This window comes from Lactuca saligna, chromosome 4 (genome assembly GCF_052625555.1).
Source record: "Lactuca saligna cultivar CGN05327 chromosome 4, ASM5262555v1, whole genome shotgun sequence".
Classification (NCBI taxonomy): domain Eukaryota; kingdom Viridiplantae; phylum Streptophyta; class Magnoliopsida; order Asterales; family Asteraceae; genus Lactuca; species Lactuca saligna.
In genome coordinates, this window is record NC_136420.1 from 77,277,494 (window position 1) to 77,303,379 (window position 25,886).

At 31.7% G+C, this 25,886-nt stretch overlaps 1 protein-coding gene across 1 annotated transcript in view; it reads right to left on the minus strand.

The window, feature by feature from the left end:
• LOC145038625 (aspartic proteinase oryzasin-1-like) overlaps positions 1-25,886 on the minus strand; it is a 114,404-nt gene that overhangs the window by 21,075 nt on the left and 67,443 nt on the right. The window contains exons 4-5 of the mRNA XM_078986927.1: positions 21,591-21,685; positions 21,389-21,501 (exon numbers count right to left, since the gene is read on the minus strand). Coding sequence (XP_078843053.1) covers positions 21,389-21,501; positions 21,591-21,685 — 208 coding nt within the window. The remainder of the gene's footprint in view (positions 1-21,388; positions 21,502-21,590; positions 21,686-25,886) is intronic.

Sequence of the window (25,886 nt, forward strand, 5' to 3'; positions counted from 1 at the left end):
TTGCCACCAGATGGTGACACCTGGGCACGAACGCCTAGCATTCAGCTAGGGAATGCCCAATTTTCATGAATGCCATGCGTTCAGATCTTGAATGCCCTATGTTCTCACCAAACTCAGCCTATAAATAGAGGTGCCAATCTCCTATTTTCTTCACACCTCTCCACGTCTCTTCTCCCAATTACTCCAAAACCTACTAAGCTTTTCTCCAACACCCACTAGGTGTTAGAAGTGAGTCCTAGAGTACCAGAAGGCTCTGAGAATAAGAGATTTTGGCTCGGAAGTTCTGCCCTTACAGAGCCGAGTTCCTAACCAAACCTCCTAGTAAGTGAGTTATGCTTACCATACTTTATGAATAGCTTATGTTTAAGTTCAATATTCATTATTATGGACTAATGAATATATATATATATATATATATATATATATATATATATATATATATATATATATATGTCTATATATATATATATATAATACAAAGTGTTATTCATATATATTTTAACTACTCATGGTACAGGGAATCTGGTTTGAAGGGCTGCATAAGGTTGTTGGATTTCAGAAGTGCTATAATGCCAAAATGGTCCTGTCCTCTGCTGTTTCACGTCTGACCCATGTCTGTACATAGTGGTTGAAAAGTAATGCTTAACACGCATAAGACAATATCGCTCGTAAATAATCGCGATAAATATTAGACTAAAATCTAGCGGTATTAATACTAGGTTTCGTCAAAGGAAAATAAAATCGTTAGAAACAAAGTGTTGCACAAGTTTGGAATCATCACTTTAACAAGTGGGTGGAAAGTTACTTTAATCTTACACATAGATACGAAGTATTTAATATAAATTACGTGCTTTGTGTGCATATTATCTGTGTTCTTGATATCTATGTTGGTTGAACAAAATATACATGTTTTATTTGATTTAAACTGTATATATAGTTTATACTTATAATAGTATTAGGTAAAGATGGATAGATGAGTGATGAGAGATATGATTAAAGATAGGACACCATAGTATAACAAAAGAAGTAGGCAAAGATAGAATGCCACGATTTGGAATTATTATTTTACCAACGATGTAGTCACTTAGCAAAGTATAGGTAACAACCACCGGACTAATTAATGATAGTCCCATAGAACACTGACAGTTATGGACCTAATTTCTTATAAATGAATGCTGACAGCTATGGACTTAGTGCCTAATGGGTAACACTGACAGCTATGAACTTAGTTCCTAATAAATAAACTGTGACAACTATGGACTTAGAGGCAAATAGATAAACCCCGAAAGCTATGGATTTAGTGTCTTACAAATGAACATTGGCAGCTATAGACTTAGTACCTTACAAATCAACGTTGGCAGCTATGGATTTAGTGCCCTATAAGTGGATATTGGTAGCTATGGGCTTAGTGTCTAACAAATAACCTTGACAATTATGGACTTAGTACATGTTATTCAAATATTGGCAATGATGGACTTCGTGCCTATTCCTTAGGAGAATCCTTAGGAATGAATGAGTGAATAATAGATGATTGTTACAGCTGATCCTTAAGAAATAAAGAAGATAATTGGGATGGGTAAATGGGTTAATTGTTTGAGGATTAAACATAATAAATTTATTATTGTGGGTTGAAAACCCTATGTACTCACCAAGTTTCCCAACCTAGCCTACTTAGTATATTTGTATCACGGGTGTCGATACAAAGCTGCATTACACTAATAGATTAAAGGATATGTAAATTATTAGTGTATATGAATGTAAGGTCTGTTTATGTTTATGTTTCTGTACTAATTATGACATTCCATAGTTTTAATATAAATAAAATATATTTCTTTGGAAATGCTTTGATAATATATTTATCTTGTTTTTCTGGGAACAAATTCCACAATATTATTCTTTAAAATGAATACTTTGTTTTTGAAATAAGCATAAATAAAATTTTTAAAATGATCGTGAATTTAGGGATCTCACAGTTGGTATCAGAGCATTAGTTTAAGAGAACTAGGAAAAAATATTTATTGATAGACTTAAACTTAGAATGCTAAGCGATGATTGTCAGATGAGTGTATGCTATATTTAGGAAGTATGCCTAAATACACACGAGAACTGGTTTATTATAGGAAAGATGCCTAAATTGTTTTTATGTGCTAACTGATTTGTGATGTTTTATGCTATCGTTTGATCGGATCTATGGTCTATTGCTGACCGGATCTAGATGTGTTCAGATTTCTAAATGTTTAATTACGATATTAGAACTGACATGTAACTTTTTGGAGTAATAAGGAGTATTATGTGTCTAAACCTTCTCTATCTTAAATTTCTCCTCTCGAATAACTATTACAGTGTATGGAACATCATGAAAATAAGTCGTTCCAGACTAAGAAGATAGAGGAAATAAGAAAGCTTACGATAGTGAATGATACTTATCGAAAGATATCGTAAGAATGGTATCTTGATTTTAGAATACATCTGATAAAATAACAGTACATATAGAGGAGTATGGTACGTCCGAATGTACACATTTAATTGGCAGTATGATAGAACGATTGGTATAATTCCTAAAGTTGTCCTATCAAATGGCATGTCCACGACCAACCGAGTTGAAGCGAAATTGATGGTTGAAGATACATATGAAAGAAGACCTAGTAAAGACTTGGGAAATTTTAATGATTATGTGGACACATTCGTATGTGTTAAATTGTTTTGTGATTTTAGGAAATAAGAACTTGGGGACTGCGAGACAATACTTGGGACAAGTATGAGTATGAGTGAAATGTAGTAGTGGCCTATAGTACCAGAAGCATAGGATTTATGTCTGTTGTTACCATCATTTCGATAATGACTAAGAAGATGATTATTATTCTGACCATAGTGGTCATATCATATCGATCTGACTAACATGAGTATGTTACGTGGTTCAAAGAACCAAGTTCGATGTAGCATCCGACTTAAGCCAAAAGATTGAAGTGAAAGATAATCAAAGCGCTCAATAGAAGTATCACAATCACCGTGAAAGTAAGAAGCTTGTAGCTAGAAGTGCTACAAGCTTGAATGTAATTATATCATATTAGAACATGAAGGAAGGTATCTTCCATTCTTGAATCCGACTCAAAAAGATCTGAGTGTAAGCATTGCATGATACGATGAGATGTCATTGGAACATAGCCCATTAGTCTATTATGGTAATCGAAGGAAAGAACTTATCTTAAGTTTGTTAATAAGAAGAAGGATTCTCCAATAAGGATCGAGATTGTGACTAAAAAGTTCACAATTGAAAGTCCAGCATGAGATAGACAACGGTTGCAAGATTGAGCACCGTCTAGAGTCAAGAAGTCTAAGAGTTAGATACTCATTCGAAAGAACATAAGGGTTATCGTTATTACCTAGGACAAAAAGATAACGTATGGAGTCATTATACAAGCCCTATTTTGTTGATGATTCCTAAACGTAATCATCCTCAGGGAGAGATAATTGTAACGCTTGTATATTCAGGTTAGTCAATTTAGAGACGATAAGCATTAAAAATGAATTTTTTTTATAGAAGATCATTTAGGATAAATAATCTCAACCAACTTATAGTATATGTTGCAAGGGTTTCATACATATAAAGAACGTTAGAATCCAAGTTATAACAAAGAAGTTATGACTCGTCGAAGTTTAACGGTTAAACTAGCATGACACCGTGTAACGTAAAAAGTGATGTTTTGATAAATTAATTTATAGCCTTAAGGATCTAAACATTATTCGTAGTATATATTAAACTGAAAACGTACATAAAGACAACGTCAAAATCTGACTTTGTATAAGAAAGTTATGATTTTTCTAAGATTTAGCCTAGTAGTGCACAATCCGGAAATTAAATTTTAGATCGATCGATTTTTAGTTGCAACAACCTAAATAAGAATTGAAGATATCATTAATATAAGTTCAACGATAGAAATACGGTAGAAAACGGAGTCTGTATGTAGAAGTTTTGAATTTCACACGGTCGTTAACAATGTAATCTTCTCATACTGTTAAATTTAAAATCGGTCTACAATTAACCGATGGGGTCAAAAGAAACATTGTAGATCCCATTACTACCTATGCGTGAATATAAAAAATGTTAAAATTGGAGCTTTTATGCAAAAGTTACGAATCTTAGAAGATAATCAGTTTTTGGAATAACTAGGAAGCGACACGTGGCGCGATCTAAGCCACTGCTTTCTCACCAAGGCTTGCCACCAAATGGTGAAACCTGGCCAAGAATGCCCAACATTAAGCTAGGGAATTCCTAGTATTCACGAATGCCCTACATTTGGTTCTTGAATGCCCTACGTTCCAACCGAACTCAGCCTATAAGTAGAGGCACAAATCTCCCATTTTCTTCACACCTCTCCACTTCACTTCTCCCAATTACTCCCAAACCTTCTAGTCTTTTCTCTAACACCTCCTAGGTGTTATAAGTGAGTCTCGGACTTCCAGAATGTTCCAAGAAGATGAGATTTTGGCTCGAAAGTTCTACCCCCGCACAGCCTAGTTCCTAGTCAAACCACCTAGTAAGTGAGTTATGCTTACCCTACTTTAAGTATAACTTATGTTTAAGTTCAATATCGTTATTATGAACTTATTATATATATATATATATATATATATATATATATATATATATATATATATATATATATATAAAATAAAATATAATATACAAAGTGTTATTATAATATCTTTTAACTATTCGCGATGCGGCTAATCTATTTTGAAGGGTCGCATGTGGTTGTTGGATTTCAGAAGTGATATAATGCCAAAATGATCCTGTCCTCCAGTGTTTCATGTCTGGCTCCTGTCTGTACATAGTGGTTAAAAATTCATGTTTACCACTTATAAGACAATATCGCTTGTAAATAGTCACGATAAATCCTAGACTAAAATCTAGCGGTAATAGTACTAGGTTTCGTCAAAGGAGAATAGAATCATTAGAAACAAAGCGCTACCCGAGTTTGGGATAATCACTTTAACAAGGGAGTGCATAGTTAATTTCATTTTACACATAAATATGAAGTATTTAATATAAATTACGTGTAATGTGTGCATATTATCTGTGTTCTTGATATCTATGTTGGTTGAACAAAATATACATGTTTTATTTGATTTAAACTGTATATGTAGCTTATACCTATAAAAATATTAGGTAAAGATGGGTAGATGAATGATGAGAGATAAAAGATGGTATAGTATGATGAAAGATAGGATGCCATAATAGAACAAAAGAAGTAGGTAAATATAGAATGCCACGACTTTGGAATTATTATTTTACCAACAATGTAGTCACTTAGCAAAGTATAAGTGACTACCACCAGACTAATTAATGATAGTCCTGTGAAATACTGACAGCTATGGACTTAGTGTCTTATAAATGAATGGTGGCATCTATGGACTTAGTTTCTAACGAATAACAATGGAAACTATGGACTAAGTGCCTGATGGATAAACCCTGGCAACTATGGACTTGGTGCCAAATACATAAACCTAACAACTATGGACTTAGTACCTTACAAATGAACATTGGCAGCTATCAACTTAGTGCCTTAAAAATGAACGTTGGCAGCTATGGATTTAATGTCCTATAAATGTATATTGGTAACTATGGACTTAGTGTCTAACAAATAACCTCAACAGTTATGGAGTTAGTGCCTATTATACAAACCTTGGCAATGATGGACTTCGTGGCTATTCCTTAGGAGAACCCTGAGGAATGAATGGGTGAATGATAAATGATTCTTAGGGCAGATCCTTAAGAAATAAAGAAGATAATGGGGATGTGTAAATGGGTTAATTTTTTGATGATGAAACATAATAAGTTTATTATTGTAGGTTGAAAACCTATGTAGTCACCATGTTTCCCAACCTGATCCACTCATTTTATTTGTATCACATGTGTTGATACGAAACTACATTACGCTGAGAGATTAAAGGAGATGTAGATTATTAGTGTATATGAATGTAAGGTCTGTTTATGCTTATGTTTCTGTATTGACGATAACATCCCAAAGTTTTAATTTAAACAAAATACATTTCTTTGCAAATGCTTTGATAATATATTTACCATGTTTTTTCAGGAACAAATTCCACAATATTATTCTTTAAAATGAATACTTTGATTTTCAAATAAGCATAAATAAAATTTTTAAAAGGACCGCAAATTTAGGGATGGCACAACGTGCAATATAGATGCAGTCGGTTTGTGAATCGAAGCAGCAATAACCATGGTGGGAGGTACTATAACCGAGAAACACACATGTTGTTGAGCAGAAGTCCATTTTATGTTTGTTTTAAGGTCGTAGGTGAGGAAAACATTGACACCCAAACACTTATAGGAACGAGTAATCAGGTTGATGGTGAAAGACAAGTTCTAAAGGTAAGGTATTGGAATTTGTTTGTAAGGGCATCCATTTAATAAGATAAGTGGTGGTGTCAAAAGCAAAATGCCAAAAATGTTGTGGAACATTGGATTTGGCTAATAACGTGAGGCCAGTTTCGACAACGTATCGGTGGCGATGTTCAACATAACCATTCTGTTCACTAGTGTGAGCACAAGAAAGGCAATGTATGATGCCGAGAGTGTAAAAGAATGAGGAAACGTTTCAGGAATTCACCTTCCCCCCCCCCCCCCCCCCAATCCATTTGAACATATTTATTTTTAGTGTCAAATTGGCATTTAACGGTGAGAATAAATTGTTTGAAGGTATGGAAAACATCAGATTTTTTGCTTTAAAGGAAATATCCACATGAATCTAGTAAAATGATCTACACACAACAAAAAATGATGGCGACCACTGAAGGATGTAATAGGAGCGGGACCCCAAACATCACAAAAAACAAGATCCAAAATATGATTGCTTTTAATATTAGATGGTAATAAATGAAGTTTTGAGGACTTGCCAATAGAACATGAATCACAAGAAATACTTGAACAATTGTTTGTCAAAGGTAAATGAAACTTAGAAAACATAGACTTCAAATGTTGAGGGTGTGGGTGGCCCTATCTTTGATGCCATGGAGAAGAATGAGTTGTAGAGAAGGACACCTTAGATTGCACTCTTTGGAGATTGAAGGAATAGAAACCCCCGTTACTTGGAGCCATGTAGAGGATAATTTGTGTAGACGTGTCGTTCACAAGAAAAAAGGTAGAATGAAATTCAAAATAAATATTATTATTTTGATAAAATTGTTGAACAGAGAGGATATTTTGTGTAATGGTTGGGACATGTAGGACATGTTTAAGATTGAATGTTTTGGTGGGTGAATGAAAGCTTGAAGAACCAATATGTAAGATAGCTAAACCTTTACCATTGCTAACATGTAGATTATCCTCGCCGTAGTAGGCTTCAGAGTTGTCAAAACTAGAGAGATTCGATGCAACGTGATGACTCAATCTTGTATCTGGAAGCCGATTAGGTTTAGGGTTAATTGGCTCTAATACCAAGTTCAACTTGGTAACCAATATTGTATATCTTACGTGAATACATTATAAGAGTATATAAGTATATATACTTTACAATGTTACACCATGATACCTTCTAATATAATATAAAGCCTAGTCTAATAATTGTGATTAAATTTTTAGTATTTATAAAATTACTCGAAAGATGAAAACTCTCTCAACGTCCTTGATTGGTATGATTATATTACTCGATCAAACAAATTTCCCCATTATTTGTGACAAAAACTCTCTCGACTTCCTTGAACAGTCTAATTAGTTGTTTCTTAAGATTGTTTATTGAATTGAGATTCTCAAATCTCAATATACCCTAATCTAGACATTTTCCCTTGTAATTGGTTCTGAATCTAAGTTGAGGAGGGAGTTTGGTATTAAAGTTCAAGTTAAGTTCTCTTGATGTAATACAGTTGGATGGACTTTTGGTTCAAACTAAAGTTTTGAAAACAAGAATGCAAAACAAAATAACCAAAATAACTCTTTGATTAATTGGAAAATCACTCAAAACCAATGTTTTTACAATCTGTTCTCATAATCATAAACTCGATTATGGACACGTATATATAGCCTAACATACCAACTTGTATTAGACTAGGAAACTTATGACCAACTTGCCATAAACTAAACTTTCCATAAATTAGATTGCTTGGTCTCCAAGTCCTCATCGACTTAGGATTCCAACAATCACCCCCGAATCTCTAAGTCCTTCTAGAGAATTCTTCAACCCGATCCGTATTTAAAAAATGGATTCGTCACTGTCGTCACGTTCCGAAAAATCACCGTCTTGTAATTTTTGGAGTCGTTCCGGACATTCAGAAGCAAAGTGACCCGGTTTGTCACACCGAAAACAAATCACCTTAGATCGATCTTTTCCCTATTTTTCCGATTCTTCCCACAACAACAATTACAATTTTTGCAATCAGAATTAGAATTGGACAGTTTATTGGGCCGACTGCTTTGAGAAACCCTATTATTCCCTTTGGGCCCGCCTGATCCGCCCAACCTGGATAACCCACTATATCCGGATCCACTTGACCCATTAGTCCCATTAAACTCATTTGCTTTATTAGACCCAATCGATCCTTTCCAATTTCCCTTCGTTCCCGATGAGTTACCCCCACCAGTCGACGACCCACCTCCATCTCCGGTCGATTTTTCGGCAAATAGAACCCTCGATTGTCCTTCTCCAACATCGACTTCCCTTATTCTTTCTTCATATGCCTTCAATCGACCCACTACGTCTTCAAACCCTACCGATTTTAAATCTAGTACCTGTTCAAGAGATGCAACGATGTGAATGAAGTTTCTGGGTAATGATTTGAGGAATTTCTTCACTAATTTTGATTCCTCAATCGTTTCTCCTAATGCCGACGATGTAGACGCGATTCCGGACAGCTTTCCGGCAAAGCTATCGATTGTTTCTGACTCGAGCATCTTCAGGCGATCGAATTCCGACATCAAGGTTTGTAATCTCGCTTCTTTGACTCTATCTGCGCCCACATTACATGCTCTAATCGCATCCCACAATTTCTTGGCTGAATCCTGATCTCCAATCTGCATTATGAGGTTTTCTGGTAGGGCTTGATATAGCAAACCCATGGCAAGGCAGTCCTTTTCTTCATTGACATCGGTTCCTGGATCAATCACAGTCCAGGCTTTGTGGATGCGTAAGACAACCTTCATACGCATTGCCCACACGGTGTAGTTAGTGGATGTGAGCATCGGACACAAAACTAAGGTTGTCCCAACCTCCTTCACTTTCTCCGGAGCTTCTCCTTCTCCCCTTGTATCTGTCATGTTGACCTGACTCGTCAACAGGTACAAATCGATCTCACAGCTTCTCAACCTATGCTCTGATACCAATTAAAGTTTTGAAAACAAGAATGCAAAACAAAATAACCAAAATAACTCTTTGATTAATTGGAAAATCACTCAAAACCAATGTTTTTACAATCTGTTCTCATAATCATAAACTCGATTATGGACACGTATATATAGCCTAACATACCAACTTGTATTAGACTAAGAAACTTATAACCAAGTTGCTATAAACTAAACTTTCCATAAATTAGATTGCTTGGTCTCCAAGTCCTCATCGACTTAGGATTCCAACACAAACGCCTTATACAACTACAGACACATAGTCATCAGATCTACAACCACACACACATGTTGTTTGTTCTTTACATTATTTAAAAAAAAAAAATCCTTTTTTTTGGATATGTGGCTTTGTTCTTGTATTTTTTCTAATATTGACGTGGTTCAAGTGAAACATAGAGAATGGTTTTTTTTTCCTAATATTCTTTTCGTTTGGTTGTAGGTTTTATGAAGAATACAACAAGCTGAGTAGATACGAAGATTAGAAGGTAAAACTTGTTAATGATGGTAATAGCAGAGCCTATCTTACAAATATACCACTAAAAACCGACCAAACAATTTTATATCCATCAGATACATCATTTTTTGGTAGTGTCATTCTAATTGACCTTAACTATGATTGTGTATGACCTTAACTATGATTGTGTATGTGATTGACTATGATTTTTCTATTTTTCTAAGAATAAAGAGTATTACAATACCTTGTGGAAACAATGATTGCGTTTGTGAGTACTCTACAATCTATTTTAATTATAAGTGTAGTTGTTTGTACTTTCTATGTATTTGTGTTGCTGTCAACACCAAATGATATGACTGTTAACATAATTTTATTAGTGTTTATATATATATATATATATATATATATATATATATATATATATATATATATATATATATATATATATATATATATTACTTTTTTATATATATTTGGACATAATAGTTAACGTTGTGTTATTAATGTTTGAATATCAACACCAAATGATATATTGTTGTATGTATTAGTGTGGACATGTAATCATTATTAGTGGTTGTTTGTGTTTGAACACATAATCATTAACGTAACTTTCGGTGAGATCACAAGGAACAAATAAACTACTCACTGTAAATAAATTATTCGCCGAAAAATACCTATCACACCTGCGTGTTGCATTTGCGCCAAAAATAACTATTCATCAATACTACTAGTACACCGAAAAAACTACATTGTGAAGAGGTGTACTAGGCAATCAAAGACCAAACATCGGAAATACAAATCGATAAATAAAAGTTTAACCCATTAGTACCCTACCTAATGTAAATAAAAATAATAATAATTGCGAAGAAAACGATTCGTCAAAAACAAACAAATAACCCATTAGACCTTTTGGTATACATAACACGAAACTATTTGTGGTCTAGTTGGCCACGAGAAAAGTCCGTGCACACCACCCCGACATTCCGTGGTTGGGCGTGGTCGTTGTCTTTCGTGTTCCCAATGACGAATGTAAACGGACTTGACGATTGGCTATTGATTTGTTGACCGTTGAATGGTCATTTGGCACCTTTTTTTCAAAATCAATTCAATACACAAATAAATAAACCTTCTATTTTCACCAAAACACACGTTCATTCTCTCACAAAACATTCATTCTCTAAAACCATAAAACACATATACATGGATTCCACAAACACATATAGAATTTTTAAACACTTTTGACTCGGATGACGATGTAGAATTCGTCGAGACATTCTTCAACGTTGTGCAACACATTCACGGCGAAGAAAGTTTGAATGCTGCTCGTACAAGGGCGGTCGTTAATCGTGACCGTCAAGTCGCATACGACTTATTGGTACGTGATTACTTTTGCCGATAATTGTCTTTATAATGATGACTCGTTCGAACGTCGTTTCCGTGTGAATAAGGCTATATTTTTACGTATTAGTAATGCTTTAAAGTCTCGTTATGATTTTTTCAAACAAAAACCCGACACTAGAGGAAGAATGGGTTTTAGTAGTATACAAAAATGTGTGGTTGCTCTTAGGTATTTGGGATACGGCATTGCATTTGATGCATCTGACGAATACTTAAAAGTATCCGAGAGGACAGTAGTTAAATATGTAGATTGGTTTTCTGCATGTGCGTATGAGTTTTTTCACGAAGAATATTTGTGTAAACCTACTCAACGTGATATTGAGAGATTATATTCAACTCATGAAGAGAGGCATGGATTTCCGGGTATGCTGTGCAGTCTAGATTGTACGCACGTGGCTTGGGAAAAATGTTCAAATGCATGGCGTTGTCAGTTCACTCGAGGAGACATAAGTGAACCAACTATCATCCTAGAAGCTGTTGCATCTCAAGATTTGTGGATATGACATGCATTTTTTGGAGTAGCGGGGTCTAACAACGACCTTAACGATATTTGGACCGACAAAGCACCTGATATGACGTTCACGGTGAACGGGCATGCGTACAAATACGGTTACTACCTTGGTTATGGGATATACCCGGATTATTCTACATTGATGAAGGCATACTCGGTTCCTTAAAGTGAAAAGACAAAGTTGTTTACAAAAAAACAGGAATCGACGAGAAAGGATATCGAGAGGGCATTTGGAGTCCTTAAGCAGACATGACATATAGTGAAATATGTTACACGACTATGGGATAAAGAAAGAATTAAACGAATGGTCCTAGCATGTATTATAATGCATAATATGATTATTGAAGATGAAGGTCGAGCGATTTGCACGTATGATCCGAACGACGTTGCCGTTCCAATTGAGGAGTTCCTACCCGAAACGAATGCGTTTTTAAAGCGCGGTGAAACGTATTTTAATCTTCGAGAAGATGTCGCAGGACAATTGTACCAACCTAGCATGCACGACAATTAAGTTTTGTATATGTATGTTTGTTTTTTTTATTAATTAATGTAAGGTTTTTTTAAGTAAGTAATGTAGTTTGAAGTTGTGATTTTATTTTTACAATTCATGAAACTAGTTTAAAAAAATGAACGTTTTTTAATTATAAAAAATGTAATCTTATTGTATTTTTGAATTAAAAAATAAAAACAATGATCTGGAGTGGTGTGTTAGTGGTAGATATCATATGTTAGTGGTAGGAGAATATGATATTGATGTGGCACCCACCATATATGTGGTATATAGTGGATATAACGGATGACCTTAGTACCTTAGTCTTTAACCCATTAGTACCCTACCTAACGTAAATAAAAATAATAATAATTGTGAAGAAAATGATTCGTCAAAAACAAACAAATAAACACAATATATATATATATATATATATATATATATATATATATATATATATATATATATATATATATATATATATATATATATATATATATATATTAGTTGTGTATCCGTACAAAACGGCGACGACAAATACTTTATCCAGCAATAAATTCCAAATCGGTCTTGACGGCCGATTAATCGTTTGGCGGCCTTAAACCGATTACGATTAGTGTGCTTTGTGGAAATTGGTCAAAACTAGTCAAATTCGGCCTTGGCAGTCTCGGCAATCATAGGCTGGAATTTTTAAAATTTTTCAAAAAACTTTAATTTTCAAATATTACACCAAAATTTTAAATTTTTTAAATTTTATGCTTTCAAATTTTAAAATATTAAACTAAATTTTTCAAAATTTTAAAATTTTAAAAGTTTAAATTTTCAAATACGTAGTTTTTTAGGGAATATTAATTTTCTCAATTAATTTTATTAATAATTAAGGGTCTCCGATTAATCTCTGATTAATCCCCGCCTAGTCCGATTAATCGCTTATCGCCAGTCGACCGTCGAGCTACCGCCGAACGATTTTTACAACCTTGATATATATATATATATATATATATATATATATATATATATATATATATATATATATATATATATATATATATATATATATATATATATATATATATATATATATATATATATATATATAAGTACGTTCATACAAAAACATAAATATGTTGCGAAAATATGAAAACATATTTTATCTTATAAAAATAAAACACATGTACTTTAAAAATTAAATTTATTAGTAATAAATTAAAGATAATAAATTAATATTAGAGAGTGTTATGATAATATAGATTTAAAGTTGTTTTTAACAATCGTTTTTTTTTTTTTTTTCACATCCTTAACATTATTAAATTCAAGTTTTCATAAAAAAAATATCTAAAAACATTATTTGCTAATACGAAACAATTGCTCATGTATCATTGATTATCATTATGTAGATCAAAATTTGTATGGACTATTGTCTAAAATATAAAGTTGATGTGACACAATCTCATATTATAAGTTTTCCTTGTTTTCTCATTTTGTAAATTGTTTGTATTTTATATGAGGGTTTAGTGGCTAAGCAAACTTCTATTATGATCTTAATTCGGATACAACCTCATTTGGTCTAGTTGTAAAATTAATTTTAACAATTTGTAGAATAATCATACTGTTTCTACCGTCGATGTAAGGAATTTTTCGGGGCTCGCTACTGAACGAATTACTTTTTTAAGTCATGAGGCAAGTAATTTAGCTATTAATATGTAAAGGGGTTGGCTAATAAGACACCCTATTTTACCATTTATACAACCTTAATTAATGTTTGAAATATTTTTATTGGTTAAAATTGCATTGTTTTCCGAAAAAGATAATTACAAGAAGTTGATTATAGGTTGACTTTGTAAAGAAAGTGACATTGATGAAATGCAATCATAAAATGAAATTGGATCCGTCAGTTCAAAGAATATGGAGGTCTAGCTGTCTAGGGTGAGTTGCATTGCATACTATACTAAAGGAGGCTAATGATTTAAATTCCTTCACATATCAAAATATGTCTCAAAAAAGTATTTTCCAAAACAATATTAGGAAATTGAATGTAAAACCATCACATCAGTGGGCTTTTTTGTTAATCGTATATTGCCTTCTTTATTTCGTCTCACATGAACGGTGCATCAACTAGGGTTGAATCAGCTGAGTGGTTCATATGGGACTCCTTGATCTTTATTTGTTTTAAAAAATCCATGGGCGTCATGTTTTGACACTTTTTGGGTTTGAAATCTGACTACTATTAATACATATATCGTTGAATCATTTTTAACTTTGATAAGTTGTTTTTAAAAAAAATGCTTGTCTTAACTTAAGGTTATTTCAAAGTAATGTTGATTTTTACCGTTCAAAAATCATTAATAAGTTTAAAAAAGTTAAAAATTCTAACTTCTTGAAATCCCCTTTTCTAAAGGTTAATAAAAATTGTTTTAAAAGTCCATTTCGGTTTGCCAATTATTTTTTTGATTTGTTGAGTTTTTAAAAAATCAATAAATCAATAAGTTGTTTTAAGATGGAATCTCAAAGACCCTCTATTTATGATTCCTAAATCAAACAATAATTTTCATCATATTTTATTGCCTATTTTTTCTTGTTTTCTCCTTTGTTAGCAGAATAAAGTTGTTAGGAATATTTTAGTTTGGGCTTTGTATGGCCCTTAGACCTATAGTTAGGTTTAATCGTTTTAACTTTTGTATTTATATTATCTTTTTCTTTGTTTTGTATTTTGTACTTTCGTTATATTCAATAATGAAACCTAGTAGTATTTTGTTTATTTGTTTACATGGAATTAGAATCGTATTTGCATTCGATACATTTGATTTTCTCGCACCAGAAACGGTGGAGCTCCTCAATAGAGTCCAACGGGTCATGCATTTTAATATCATATCTTCTAAATACACAAATGTAGTTTTTAAAAGAATTGATTTTGCTATCCAGAAAGGACTAACGGCGCAACTTGTTGATCGTTTGCCTTCAATCGATATGCATTGAGCTATACAATGAGTATCTTATGTCAAAAAAAAAAATTATGATTGGTTGAAACGAGTTGTACGTAAAGCTATGCTATTCCGTGAATCGAAAATTTTGATGTTTACTATGCTTTTCTGATCTGCAACTCTATTTTGTTTGTTTTGATCTGTCTGGATTGTTCAAGGGTTTCGATTATTGTTGTCTGGATTGTTCAAGGGTTTCGATTATTGTTGGTATGCTTTTGATTTTTTTGAGTTTTCTATGTTATTTGCATTGCAATTATTTTTCTGCGACCATGAATCTAACCTTTTCCTGGACTGTGGTTTTATTTTTTTGTCGCTATTATGCTTTTGTTTGTAAATGTAAATAGATAGCTAATTTATTTATTTATTTATTTATTTATTTATTATTATTATTATTATTATTATTATTATTATTATTATTATTATGGTAAATGTAAATAGATAACTAATTTAGTTCTTTTGTTTGAAAATGTTTTGATTTGGAAGTTTCTTTTAATCCACTTATTTTGTTACAATTTCAGTTTTCAGATCTGGAAATATAGATTATAAGTTGAATATTTTGTTTGTGTTATCGAATTGACGTGAATGTGTGCATTTGAGATGTTTAGTAGTTTCACTTTTTAGGAATAAATTTTTTATTACTAACATTTAGGGAAGACAAGATATTAACTAGCATCTTGTATATAAAACGTATAGTTTTGATCAATGGGGGCATGAGGCAACCATAACGGGGAAAACATATATCAAATTTAATAAATATATCAGACCAATATACGACAAAAAAAATTAGTTGTATTTGAAATTGAAGAGCTTATAGTGTTTTTGTTAACCAAAGTTTTTATTGTTTCAATACATTTTTTTTGAAAAACAGTGTTTTTTTTTTTTTATATTTTCAATACTACTTTCTGAATAGTTTAAAAGCAACGGTCTTGGCTTGCATTTCTGGCGCAGTTATCTCTTTAGATTTATGTTTTATTTATTTTATTTAAATGCAACAAAAAATATATTATTGTTATTAATTTAAGATAAAATACGTTATTGTTATGTTTATGTACTGTTTATCCGATCGTATAATAAAAGTGAAAATGTAACATTTCGATTTTTTAGGTATTTTAATTTTTTACCCTTGGTATGAGAATTGTTTGCAAATTGGTCACAAATATCATTTAAATGAAAAGTAGGGTTGCATGAGTATGACGGGCGTATGTGGTCAGGGATCAAACCCTAATTTTTAGGGTTTAGACCATATTTAAACATCCTTAACTCTTTGAGACCCATTCATTTGTCAGCATCCATCCTTATCTTCATCCTAAGCAAACCCTAATTCCTTGTTTGTGTATTTTAATCTTGAAAGTGTGCTTTGTGGTATTCTTGATGGAAGGAGAAAGAGAGGAGACCATCTTAGAAGGGTGAAACACTTTGGATCCAGAAGCACATTATCATTTTGCACCACCTGGAGGTGAAAAGCTCTAATCTTAATAAGGTTTTTCTTAAATCTTGTTAGCCATGGATTTATGTTCATTTTGGTCCCATCAGCTTGGTGTTTATGACTATAGTTTACACTAAATCATATGAGCTATCCTTTTAGACGTTTTGAAGAGTTTAGAGTCATAAAAATGTAATCTTGATCCTTAGCTTCCCTCCATGCATGCTCTTCAGTGGTTTAGACATTGTATTAAGTTAGGGTTTTGGTATTGGGCACTTAATAGCCATGCAAGATCATAAAGTTGGAAACTTTATGATTATGGACATCATTTAAGTACTAGATTTGGATTTTGGATGAAAGAGCTTAAGGGATTAAGCTCTTAATAAAAGGTAAAGTTGGTTGGCATGTACGCTGGACTTAGTTATGGTACTGAGAGGTGAGTTTTCCTTACTATACTTTTGGGTCGAAAGAAATAATGCCAGCCCATCAGATTAGATTTTCGGGTTTGCTTTGTGATGTTATGCTGAAATTATGTGTACATTGGTTGTGTGATCAGACTAGCATATTTGTGTGCTTAGACTGGCATATTTGTATGATTACTTGTATTGTTGGATATATGTTCGGCTGCTACATCTGTATGACTACCTGTGTTTGATAATTATTGAATGTTTTTGTATATGCCGACATGTTATGGTTTTTAGGGTTGAGGTGGACCAGCTCGTGTTGAAGGCCAAGATACCTAGGGCAATATGGATAGACTGAAGGTCTTCGAGATGGTCCAGTCAGGACGAAGGTCCGAAGAGCGGCCCAGATAGTTTGAAGACCCGATGAAGTGGTCCATTCATGCTGAAGCTTTTAGAGCAGTCCAGATAGTCTATAGGCATACGAGGCGGTCTAGTCATTCTAAAGGCTCATGTATTCATGTTGTTATTTATATGGTTATGTATGTGGTGCTTTGGGGGAACTCACTAATATGTGGCTTACGGTTTTAGTTTATTGTTTCAGGTACTTCAGATGATTGGGGAGAAAGCAAATGTGTGATCATCCACATCCTTCTGATTTTTATGTTATTGGATTATGAGATACTTTGACTTATGATTATTACTTTTTGAATAATGTTTTGTAAGCAATTATTATCTTTGGAATGGTTTTGAAAAATAAAAATTTTAATTTTTAGAATGTTACAAGAAACATAAAAACATATGGCAAACATAACTATTACACATTAACTATTGATCATTTTATTATAGTTTGTATATAGCAATGTCATATAACATAATTATATCTTTAGGTTTTATGTTTTAACTTATTTTGTTTTTTATTTATTCTAAACTGGAAATATGTTATATTGTTATGCTTATTTGGAAGTGTTTCAAATTTATGATGATTACATAAATAATTAAAATTTTATACTAAACACTCATAATTATTAATCAATTATTTTAACAAATTATTAATTAAACATTATTTTGTAAGATTTCAATATAGAAATACTATAATTATCGTCAATTATAACCGAAACTTATACAAGACGAATTTAACTTTCTTCTAAAAATAAAAAATCAAATAAATAATTGTATAACTTATTATCAACATCAATACTTTTAAAATAAAAAATAATAGAAAGTGACAAGTGTGATTTTTATAAAACATTTTAAAAGAAAACTTAAATTATGGAAAATTACAAGCGATATTTATAATTATTCTTTTATTAGTATAGAAAGAATATGTGGAAGGTTGGAGATCGAAACCAATTTTTAAAAAGAAATTTCGAATAACGTTAACAAGACTATTTAAACATTTTCAAAGAATTCGTCTAAATAAATTATTTTACCCCAAGATGCAATTACCATAAGGAAATTAATTGCGTTCGAAAACTATTCCATTTAATTAATTATCCGCTTTCGACAAAACTAGGGATGAGCAACGAGCCGAACCCAGACCACACCGGTCCGAAGACCGAAAACCTAAAGATCAAAAATCGTGAATTACCTTACCCAAAAACCGGACTGTTTTTGGGTGTAGCGGGTCCAGGTTTGGTCCGGTCTGGTTCCGAGTACTAAACCGGGTTTCGGGTTTTAGACCGTATTAGACTTTAGTAGTATTGTTTACTGTTTCGGTCCAATCCTGTACCAAACTAGGTTTCGTATGTTTGTTATTTACGGTTTCAAGTTTTGTTTGTCATATCACTCTGTAACATAGTATTTCAAATTATAATCTTATTATGTAACATCCATCATTCATATATTTGTTATTTGCACAATTCAACTAAAAAATACATAAAAGATGATGAATACAATGGTACGATGCGAGACTCTAATTAAAATATGTGCAAATGAGGTGTATGCAAACAAATAAAAACGTTAGTAAAAAGTCACACTATTTTATTTAAAAAAAAACCTACACTATTTATATATAAAAAATTTGCACTTAACATCACTATTTTTATTTAAAAAAAACTGCACTATTTTTATAAAAAAAAAAAAAAATTACACTTAACAACATTATTTTTATTAAAACAACACTGCATTATCTAAAAAAAAACTGCACTATTTTTATTAATAAAAAATGTAGTAGGAAATAACTTTTGGTTTTTCAAGAAAAAAAAAATCGACACTATGATATGATCAAGAGAAGAGGCCGAAACCAAAAAAAAAATTAACACTATAATGTGATCCATAGGAGAGGCCGAATCAATTCAATCGGACAACATTTTTTTTTGATTTTGGTAATTTTCGCTTACTATTTGTCGATAAAAAAAAAATAATAATAATTTTTGGTTTTCTGGTATGGTCCAGGTTAAATCATTTAATTCGGATCCGGTCCGGTCTAAACCTGAAACCCAATTATTGATAAAAACCAAATCCGAAAACCGGCCCATTAATATGATAATCCGGTTTGGTCCGGGTCCGAGTCCGGTTTTTTCCGGTCCGGTCCGGTCCCATGGGCCGTATGCTCATGCCTAGACAAAACACACAAATACAATATTTATATTAAAAAAAAATCCCGATGAAAATGTAATTCCGGATTCGTATTTTCAAGAAATCGTTTTTGTTAATTGTAATATCTTAATTTTAGAAAAAAGATTTTATAACTAAATGTCAGGATTCTTTTTTATAAATTGTAAGATCAAAACTTGAATATCTATTCTATCTCGATATTGGTATTCTATCTTATTTAGTTATTTTTTATAATAAACTCAAACAACTTTAAAATCTTCATTTTAAATTTTCAATTTAATATGAAAAAGGGAATATTAAATCATTGAAACATAATTACTATTGTGTATTATTTGAAAATACAATTTCATTTTTTTTCTACTACAACAATCATTTCAACAAAAAAAACCAAATGATATTTCGTCATCATTTTGAAAAAAAAAAAATGGAGTTATATTGTATTATTAAAAAAAAATATCACTTATCTTCTACTAGAAAAAAAATCATTAAAACGAATGAATTATGATTGTTTAAAATTTTTCATAGATTATAAAATTTTAAAAATATTGCTGAAAAGTTGAAATTTTTTAGTTTTGATAGCTAAACTTTGAAAGATTATAACTCATTGAATATAATATCAAAATCAACAAAATTATAGTCTAAATTCATCTACAAACTGTAAATTAAATGTTGGAAAAAAAATGTGTGTCAATCAGACTTCAAACGAATGAGTTATGGTTGTTTAAAAAATTTCATATATTACAATTTTTTTATCGGGTCCAACCGGTTCTAAACCCTATACAAACCGGATTGGACGGGAAAAAAACGGTCCAGTCCGATCCACCGGTCCAAATGCCCACCCTTAATTTTAATGGTCGAAAAATAGTTTACCTCACGGTGAATCTATGTGTTTTGTAAATTATTTTTGTGAACTCTTATTTTTTTTAAAATATAACAATTTCGTACATTATTTTAACCTAAATAATAACATATTTTTTACTTTTAACCTAAAAGATCGTGGAGTCTTATTTTTTAAAAATATAACAATTTCGTACATTATTTTAACCTAAATAATGACATATTTTTTACTTTTAACCTAAAATATTAACGTACTTTTATATTTAACTCAAAATAGCAAATATTTTTAATCGACACCAAAACTAACGCTCTTTTAACTTCAACTCAAAACTACAACTTTTGTTTTGTTTTGAATCCAAATTAGCAACGTGTTTTTATTTTTACCTTGAAAATGAAATAAAATTAATTATAAAAAAATAATATAGAGACGTCGCAACGTGCATATCCCACTAGTGTGTGTGTGTATATATATATATATATATATATATATATATATATATATATATATATATATATATATATATATTAGGAAAAATGAATATACCTAAAAAGTATATAAGTTTAGGTATTGAAACGCACTATATTACGTACTTTTGTATTATATATGTATTATAATCCTCCAAATTTCTTAAAATCCAACTCGTAACTTGATTTAATTCTAATATTTGAAAACTTTCACCATTATGTTCCTCTAACATAATTTTCATTTGCAACTATAATATATATAGTTTGGTAGGTGATTTGTACAAATATACGATTTAAGAAGAAGATAATAATGAAAATTTAAAAATCTAGGAGGTTAATCAAATTAGTGTTGAAGTTTAAGAATCATATATGATTAAAATGCATATATGATACAAAATGATGTAGTATGATGAGTTTGGGTACCCAAATTTATATACCATGTAAGGTATATTCACCTTTCGTGTGTGTGTGTGTGTATATATATATATATATATATATATAAGAAACATACCACACCGGGACCGCATTGCCAATAGAGATTTCCTTAAATCCGAGCCCAAGGATACCATCAAACCTCCCCGCTAAAAATTTCACACCGAACTCCCGTGTTACCTCAATGAACATCTAATTATATCATAAAATATGATATTTTTTAATTTGGCATTTTACTAAGTCGAAGCTAATGAGAAAATGGACATTGTAGTCAAAATTACCTGATGGTCAACAATTAGATCACCAACTTTGACATTGTCTTCACTAAAATTTCCAGATATTGAATTTGTACCATACTGGATAGTAACAAATTTGCCTAAAAATGTGGAAATCAATATGTAAAAAAATATTAGTTAGAACAAAAATATGGAAAGTTTAAATGCCGATTAGTAATATGTGCACAAGAGGTAGATCGAAATTCATTTCTAGTTTCATGGTACATGATAAGTAGATGATGTGTATAATGAATGTCAATGCACATAATGTATATACATAATGTGAATCTAAAATAAAGCCACATCAAGTCCCTACATGGTGTGTGGTTATGTAACTTTAAACAATATAAATGTACCTAATGTGCAAATAAGGGGTGACTTCATAGCAATAAATAGATTTCCCACTATGTATGTTTTCATCACATTTTTATGTTTTTATTGGAAGATCTTTATGCTCAAGGATCATTATGAATGTTATTTGCAAATAACATATGATCCTATTGGATCACACCGTATAACTATTAAACACTAATTGACTGTTTAATAAGCGATATGATTATTCATATATAAAATCATCACTTAAAATTAATTGTGGATTTAATGTTTAATGTAAATAATAATTATAAAGAGTATCACTAGCCACATTTAATCATATAGTATAATTTAAGTCATACACATATATTTTTTTTGACTTGTATTATACCAATTAGACATGTTGTGTACATGTTTAATAAGTGATGAGGTGGATTACACATACCTCTTCTCCCTTCTCTTGGAACCGTCCAAGTAAGGACAAACATCATGCTTATTTCTTGCTTTGACTTCTTAGTTCTTACTACATCCTATGTGGAAGATTTAATTTCATTAAATGAAAGCATGGGCTTTCATTTGTGTATAAGAGTATATAATAAGAGAGATAGCATAAGCTAGTAATAATCTTCTTTCTCTATTATTAACTAAAGGTCGAGAGCAAAAGAGTCTCTCATTTGCAAGTTTGTTGCTATTTTGGTGTTAAGAGTTTGTTCTCTTTTGAATGCTTATTTTATATAAGTCTTCAAGTCTTAATATCAACTCCATACAAGTGAAGGACTATCATCCTCTAGTGGCATTGGTGACTTGTTGGGTGGATAGATATTGAGAGCTCGTTGCTTGGATCTTTGCCTTCTCCATCAACTATCAAGTGTCCCATTGAGGACTCAAAGGATTTCAAAGGTTGTTCATGTTTTAACTCCTCTATGATTGTTGTTTTCTTTCCAATCTTTGCAAGATGATCATTTGATGGGAATAACACTAGTTTTATTTTGTTCAAAGTTAAAGTATTTTGTTTCTAATCTTGTGTTTTTGAAGCAAGTTTTGAATAAAGTCTCAAATTCTGTTTGCCTTTACCAACTATCATAGTTTTGTTTCCGGATAACAAATTGGAGTTAAAGCTTAAAGGTGGATGTAGTCCATATATACATAGCCATTCGTGATCTAGGTTCCTGATTGAAAATAAAATATCTTAAAATGAAAAAAGTGATCGTTGGAGAAATCAAATTCTACTTTAGAGTAATTTGTTTAAAGGAAATTGAACTTCAGTTATAGATTAGATTTATATTGGTTGAATGCAACCTAGCTAATAATTTTTGATAGTAGAGTAAATGAACTAATGAAAGTGATATCAACGAGCATATAATTCATTAGGTAATGTCTTTAATATTGAAATAATAGAGCACAAGATTTGTAGAAGAATATGTTGAGTTCTTAACTTAAGAGTCCCTTGATGATGCACCATCATAGTTCATCACTTTCAACGTGAAGTTCACTCCATTATATGGAATATTTGTCAATTTCAGTGAGTGATGATCTTATCATATACCCTATATCGTTTATGTGGATTCCAAATGTTGAGCATTACATCCCTTATTTTTGGTTTAGAAATGTTTGTAATTTTATTTAAATGATTCATGGTATCTTATTTGTATCATTTTTTAGATCATGTCTCCTTTTTTATATGATCAGGAACATATCTTAAAGATGTAGAGATGTATAATTTAGGGAGCCATGTATAACTTCTAAAGGAAAAATTAGAATGCTTTTAGGTTTTAGTGGTTAGGGTTTAGGCGATGCAAGTAGCTGATTTTGAGAGACATCGAGTATTGTTATTTCAACTCCTTGGTTCAGGTGCGTTTTCATATTGTATTACTTATGGCATAGTTGTTATTACATGATCATACACTATCCTAAACTAGTAGGGTCTTGCTTGATTTTTGTATGAACACGATTTGTTTGATATTTATATTGTGAATATATATATATATATATATATATATATATATATATATATACACACATTAGGTTACTACTTATAAGTAAAAATCGGTGTGTGTGTGTGTGTTTGTGTGTGTGTGTATATATATATACACACACATAACTTACATGTCCAAAATGGTGAAAAACCGCTACCCTTTTTTTCTCTTTTGTTGTCGGGCGTCAAGCCACCCACCTCACACCATAACTAAGCCTAGATGGAAAAGGTTTTTACTCATCAAACATATCCCACATGAAATTTACCCTTACGGAAGGTCCATAAGGACAATTATGCATAGCCTAACGTTGGGTTGGTTGTGTATTTTGATGAAAAGGATCTCAGTTAGGCAGTTCTGCTAGTGATGGAAGCGTTGCGATAATCGGGGAAGGAAGCTCATAGGGGAATTGCAAAAAATGTTATTATTAACATTTGGGAATGATGATCACATCTATAAAAGAAGAAAAACCTATAACTAGGGGAGGCATGTTCATAAGTGACCTAACATAAACCCTTTAGGGCTTGGGCCTAAACCCTAACCACTAACATTATGGATGAAAGTGCAATTTCTACACAAGCAATTAGAATGCTTAAAACACGATCCTCATGATAACTACAAACATGGTGGTTTAATAGTGACAATGAGAAACACTACAACCCTGTTCATTATGTTTATGATGAGAATTCACATACTCATGGACAACTTAGAAGTAAAAAAATTTAAATAATTAGTAGATCGCAACCAAATAAATTTTGTATCCATGTAAGGGAGAAGCCTTAGTTATTTGGAAAAACTTAAACACGCTTCAAGCTAAAAATGATGGCTACTTACCAAGGAATATTTTCCATACTTGATACATGTTTATTGAAAATATCTACAATGTTATTGTCTGGGCCAACCTTAAGATATTGGGAGTCATGTGCAACACGACACCATATAGGTAATGGTATTAAACATGGAACATTTTGTATTTTAGGCTAAATGAAAAAAAAGTACATTAAGATATATGGTGAAATTTTAGTTTGAAAAAAATAGAATAACCAACTCTCAAACTTAAAATACGCATCTTACAACTACCACAAGTAATTTATTGAAGTTAATATTTACCAAAATTTATATATACATATGTATTGCAAGTAATTATTTTGTAAAAAGAAGCCCTTTTAGGGTTCTATGCCATCACACATCACGTACATCCACATGGGCAACCCTAGTTATTATCAATGGTGGTACTCGTTCAATTGTGGTTGCACATGTATGGTGGAATTGTTGAAACCGTTAATAATGTAACATTATCATACCTAAACAAATGAGTGGCTCGAAAGAGTAATGAAGTGAAGGTAGGTAAAAAAATATTATTAATTCACTTCTCCAATTGAAAATTTATATATATAAAGAAGAGCTTTGGTGTAATGTTTTACCTATAGATGTCGTCGATTTATTATTAGAGCAGCCATTGCAATATGATTGAAGGGTTACACTTGATGGGTACAACAATACACACTCCTTCTTGATATGTGGTGTTTGGGGTGCGTGTGACTCCATCAAAGTCAAGTGTTTGTCTATCATATACTAATGGGGACGAAAAAAATATTTAGAACTTGTATTAAAAACATGATGTTGGACACTTGTACGGGTTCTCTCTTGCAGTGTAATGGCCCGAATTTCTCCTTCCATCAACGATGTTAGTTTTTTTCATGTAACTTTGTTAAACTAATCTTTTTTCTTGATAAAAGTTGAAATATGATGGCCAAAGTGTAATAAAATGATTATTGAATGTGTAAATGGGTTTAGGAGTCCTTTTGTGATACTTTAAAGGTAAATTATGGAAGTTAGGATAACCCTAGAATTATGATTTGTATGCCTATTTTCTTCCAACATCATCAATTTCAAGTGTGTTGTTATAAGGTTTCCTCTCTTATTAATCAAGTGTGATTCAAGTGAAGAAGATTTGTATTTTTTAAGGATTTCGGTGGATTATGTTGGTGTACTGATTAGATTCTTCTCTCCACCT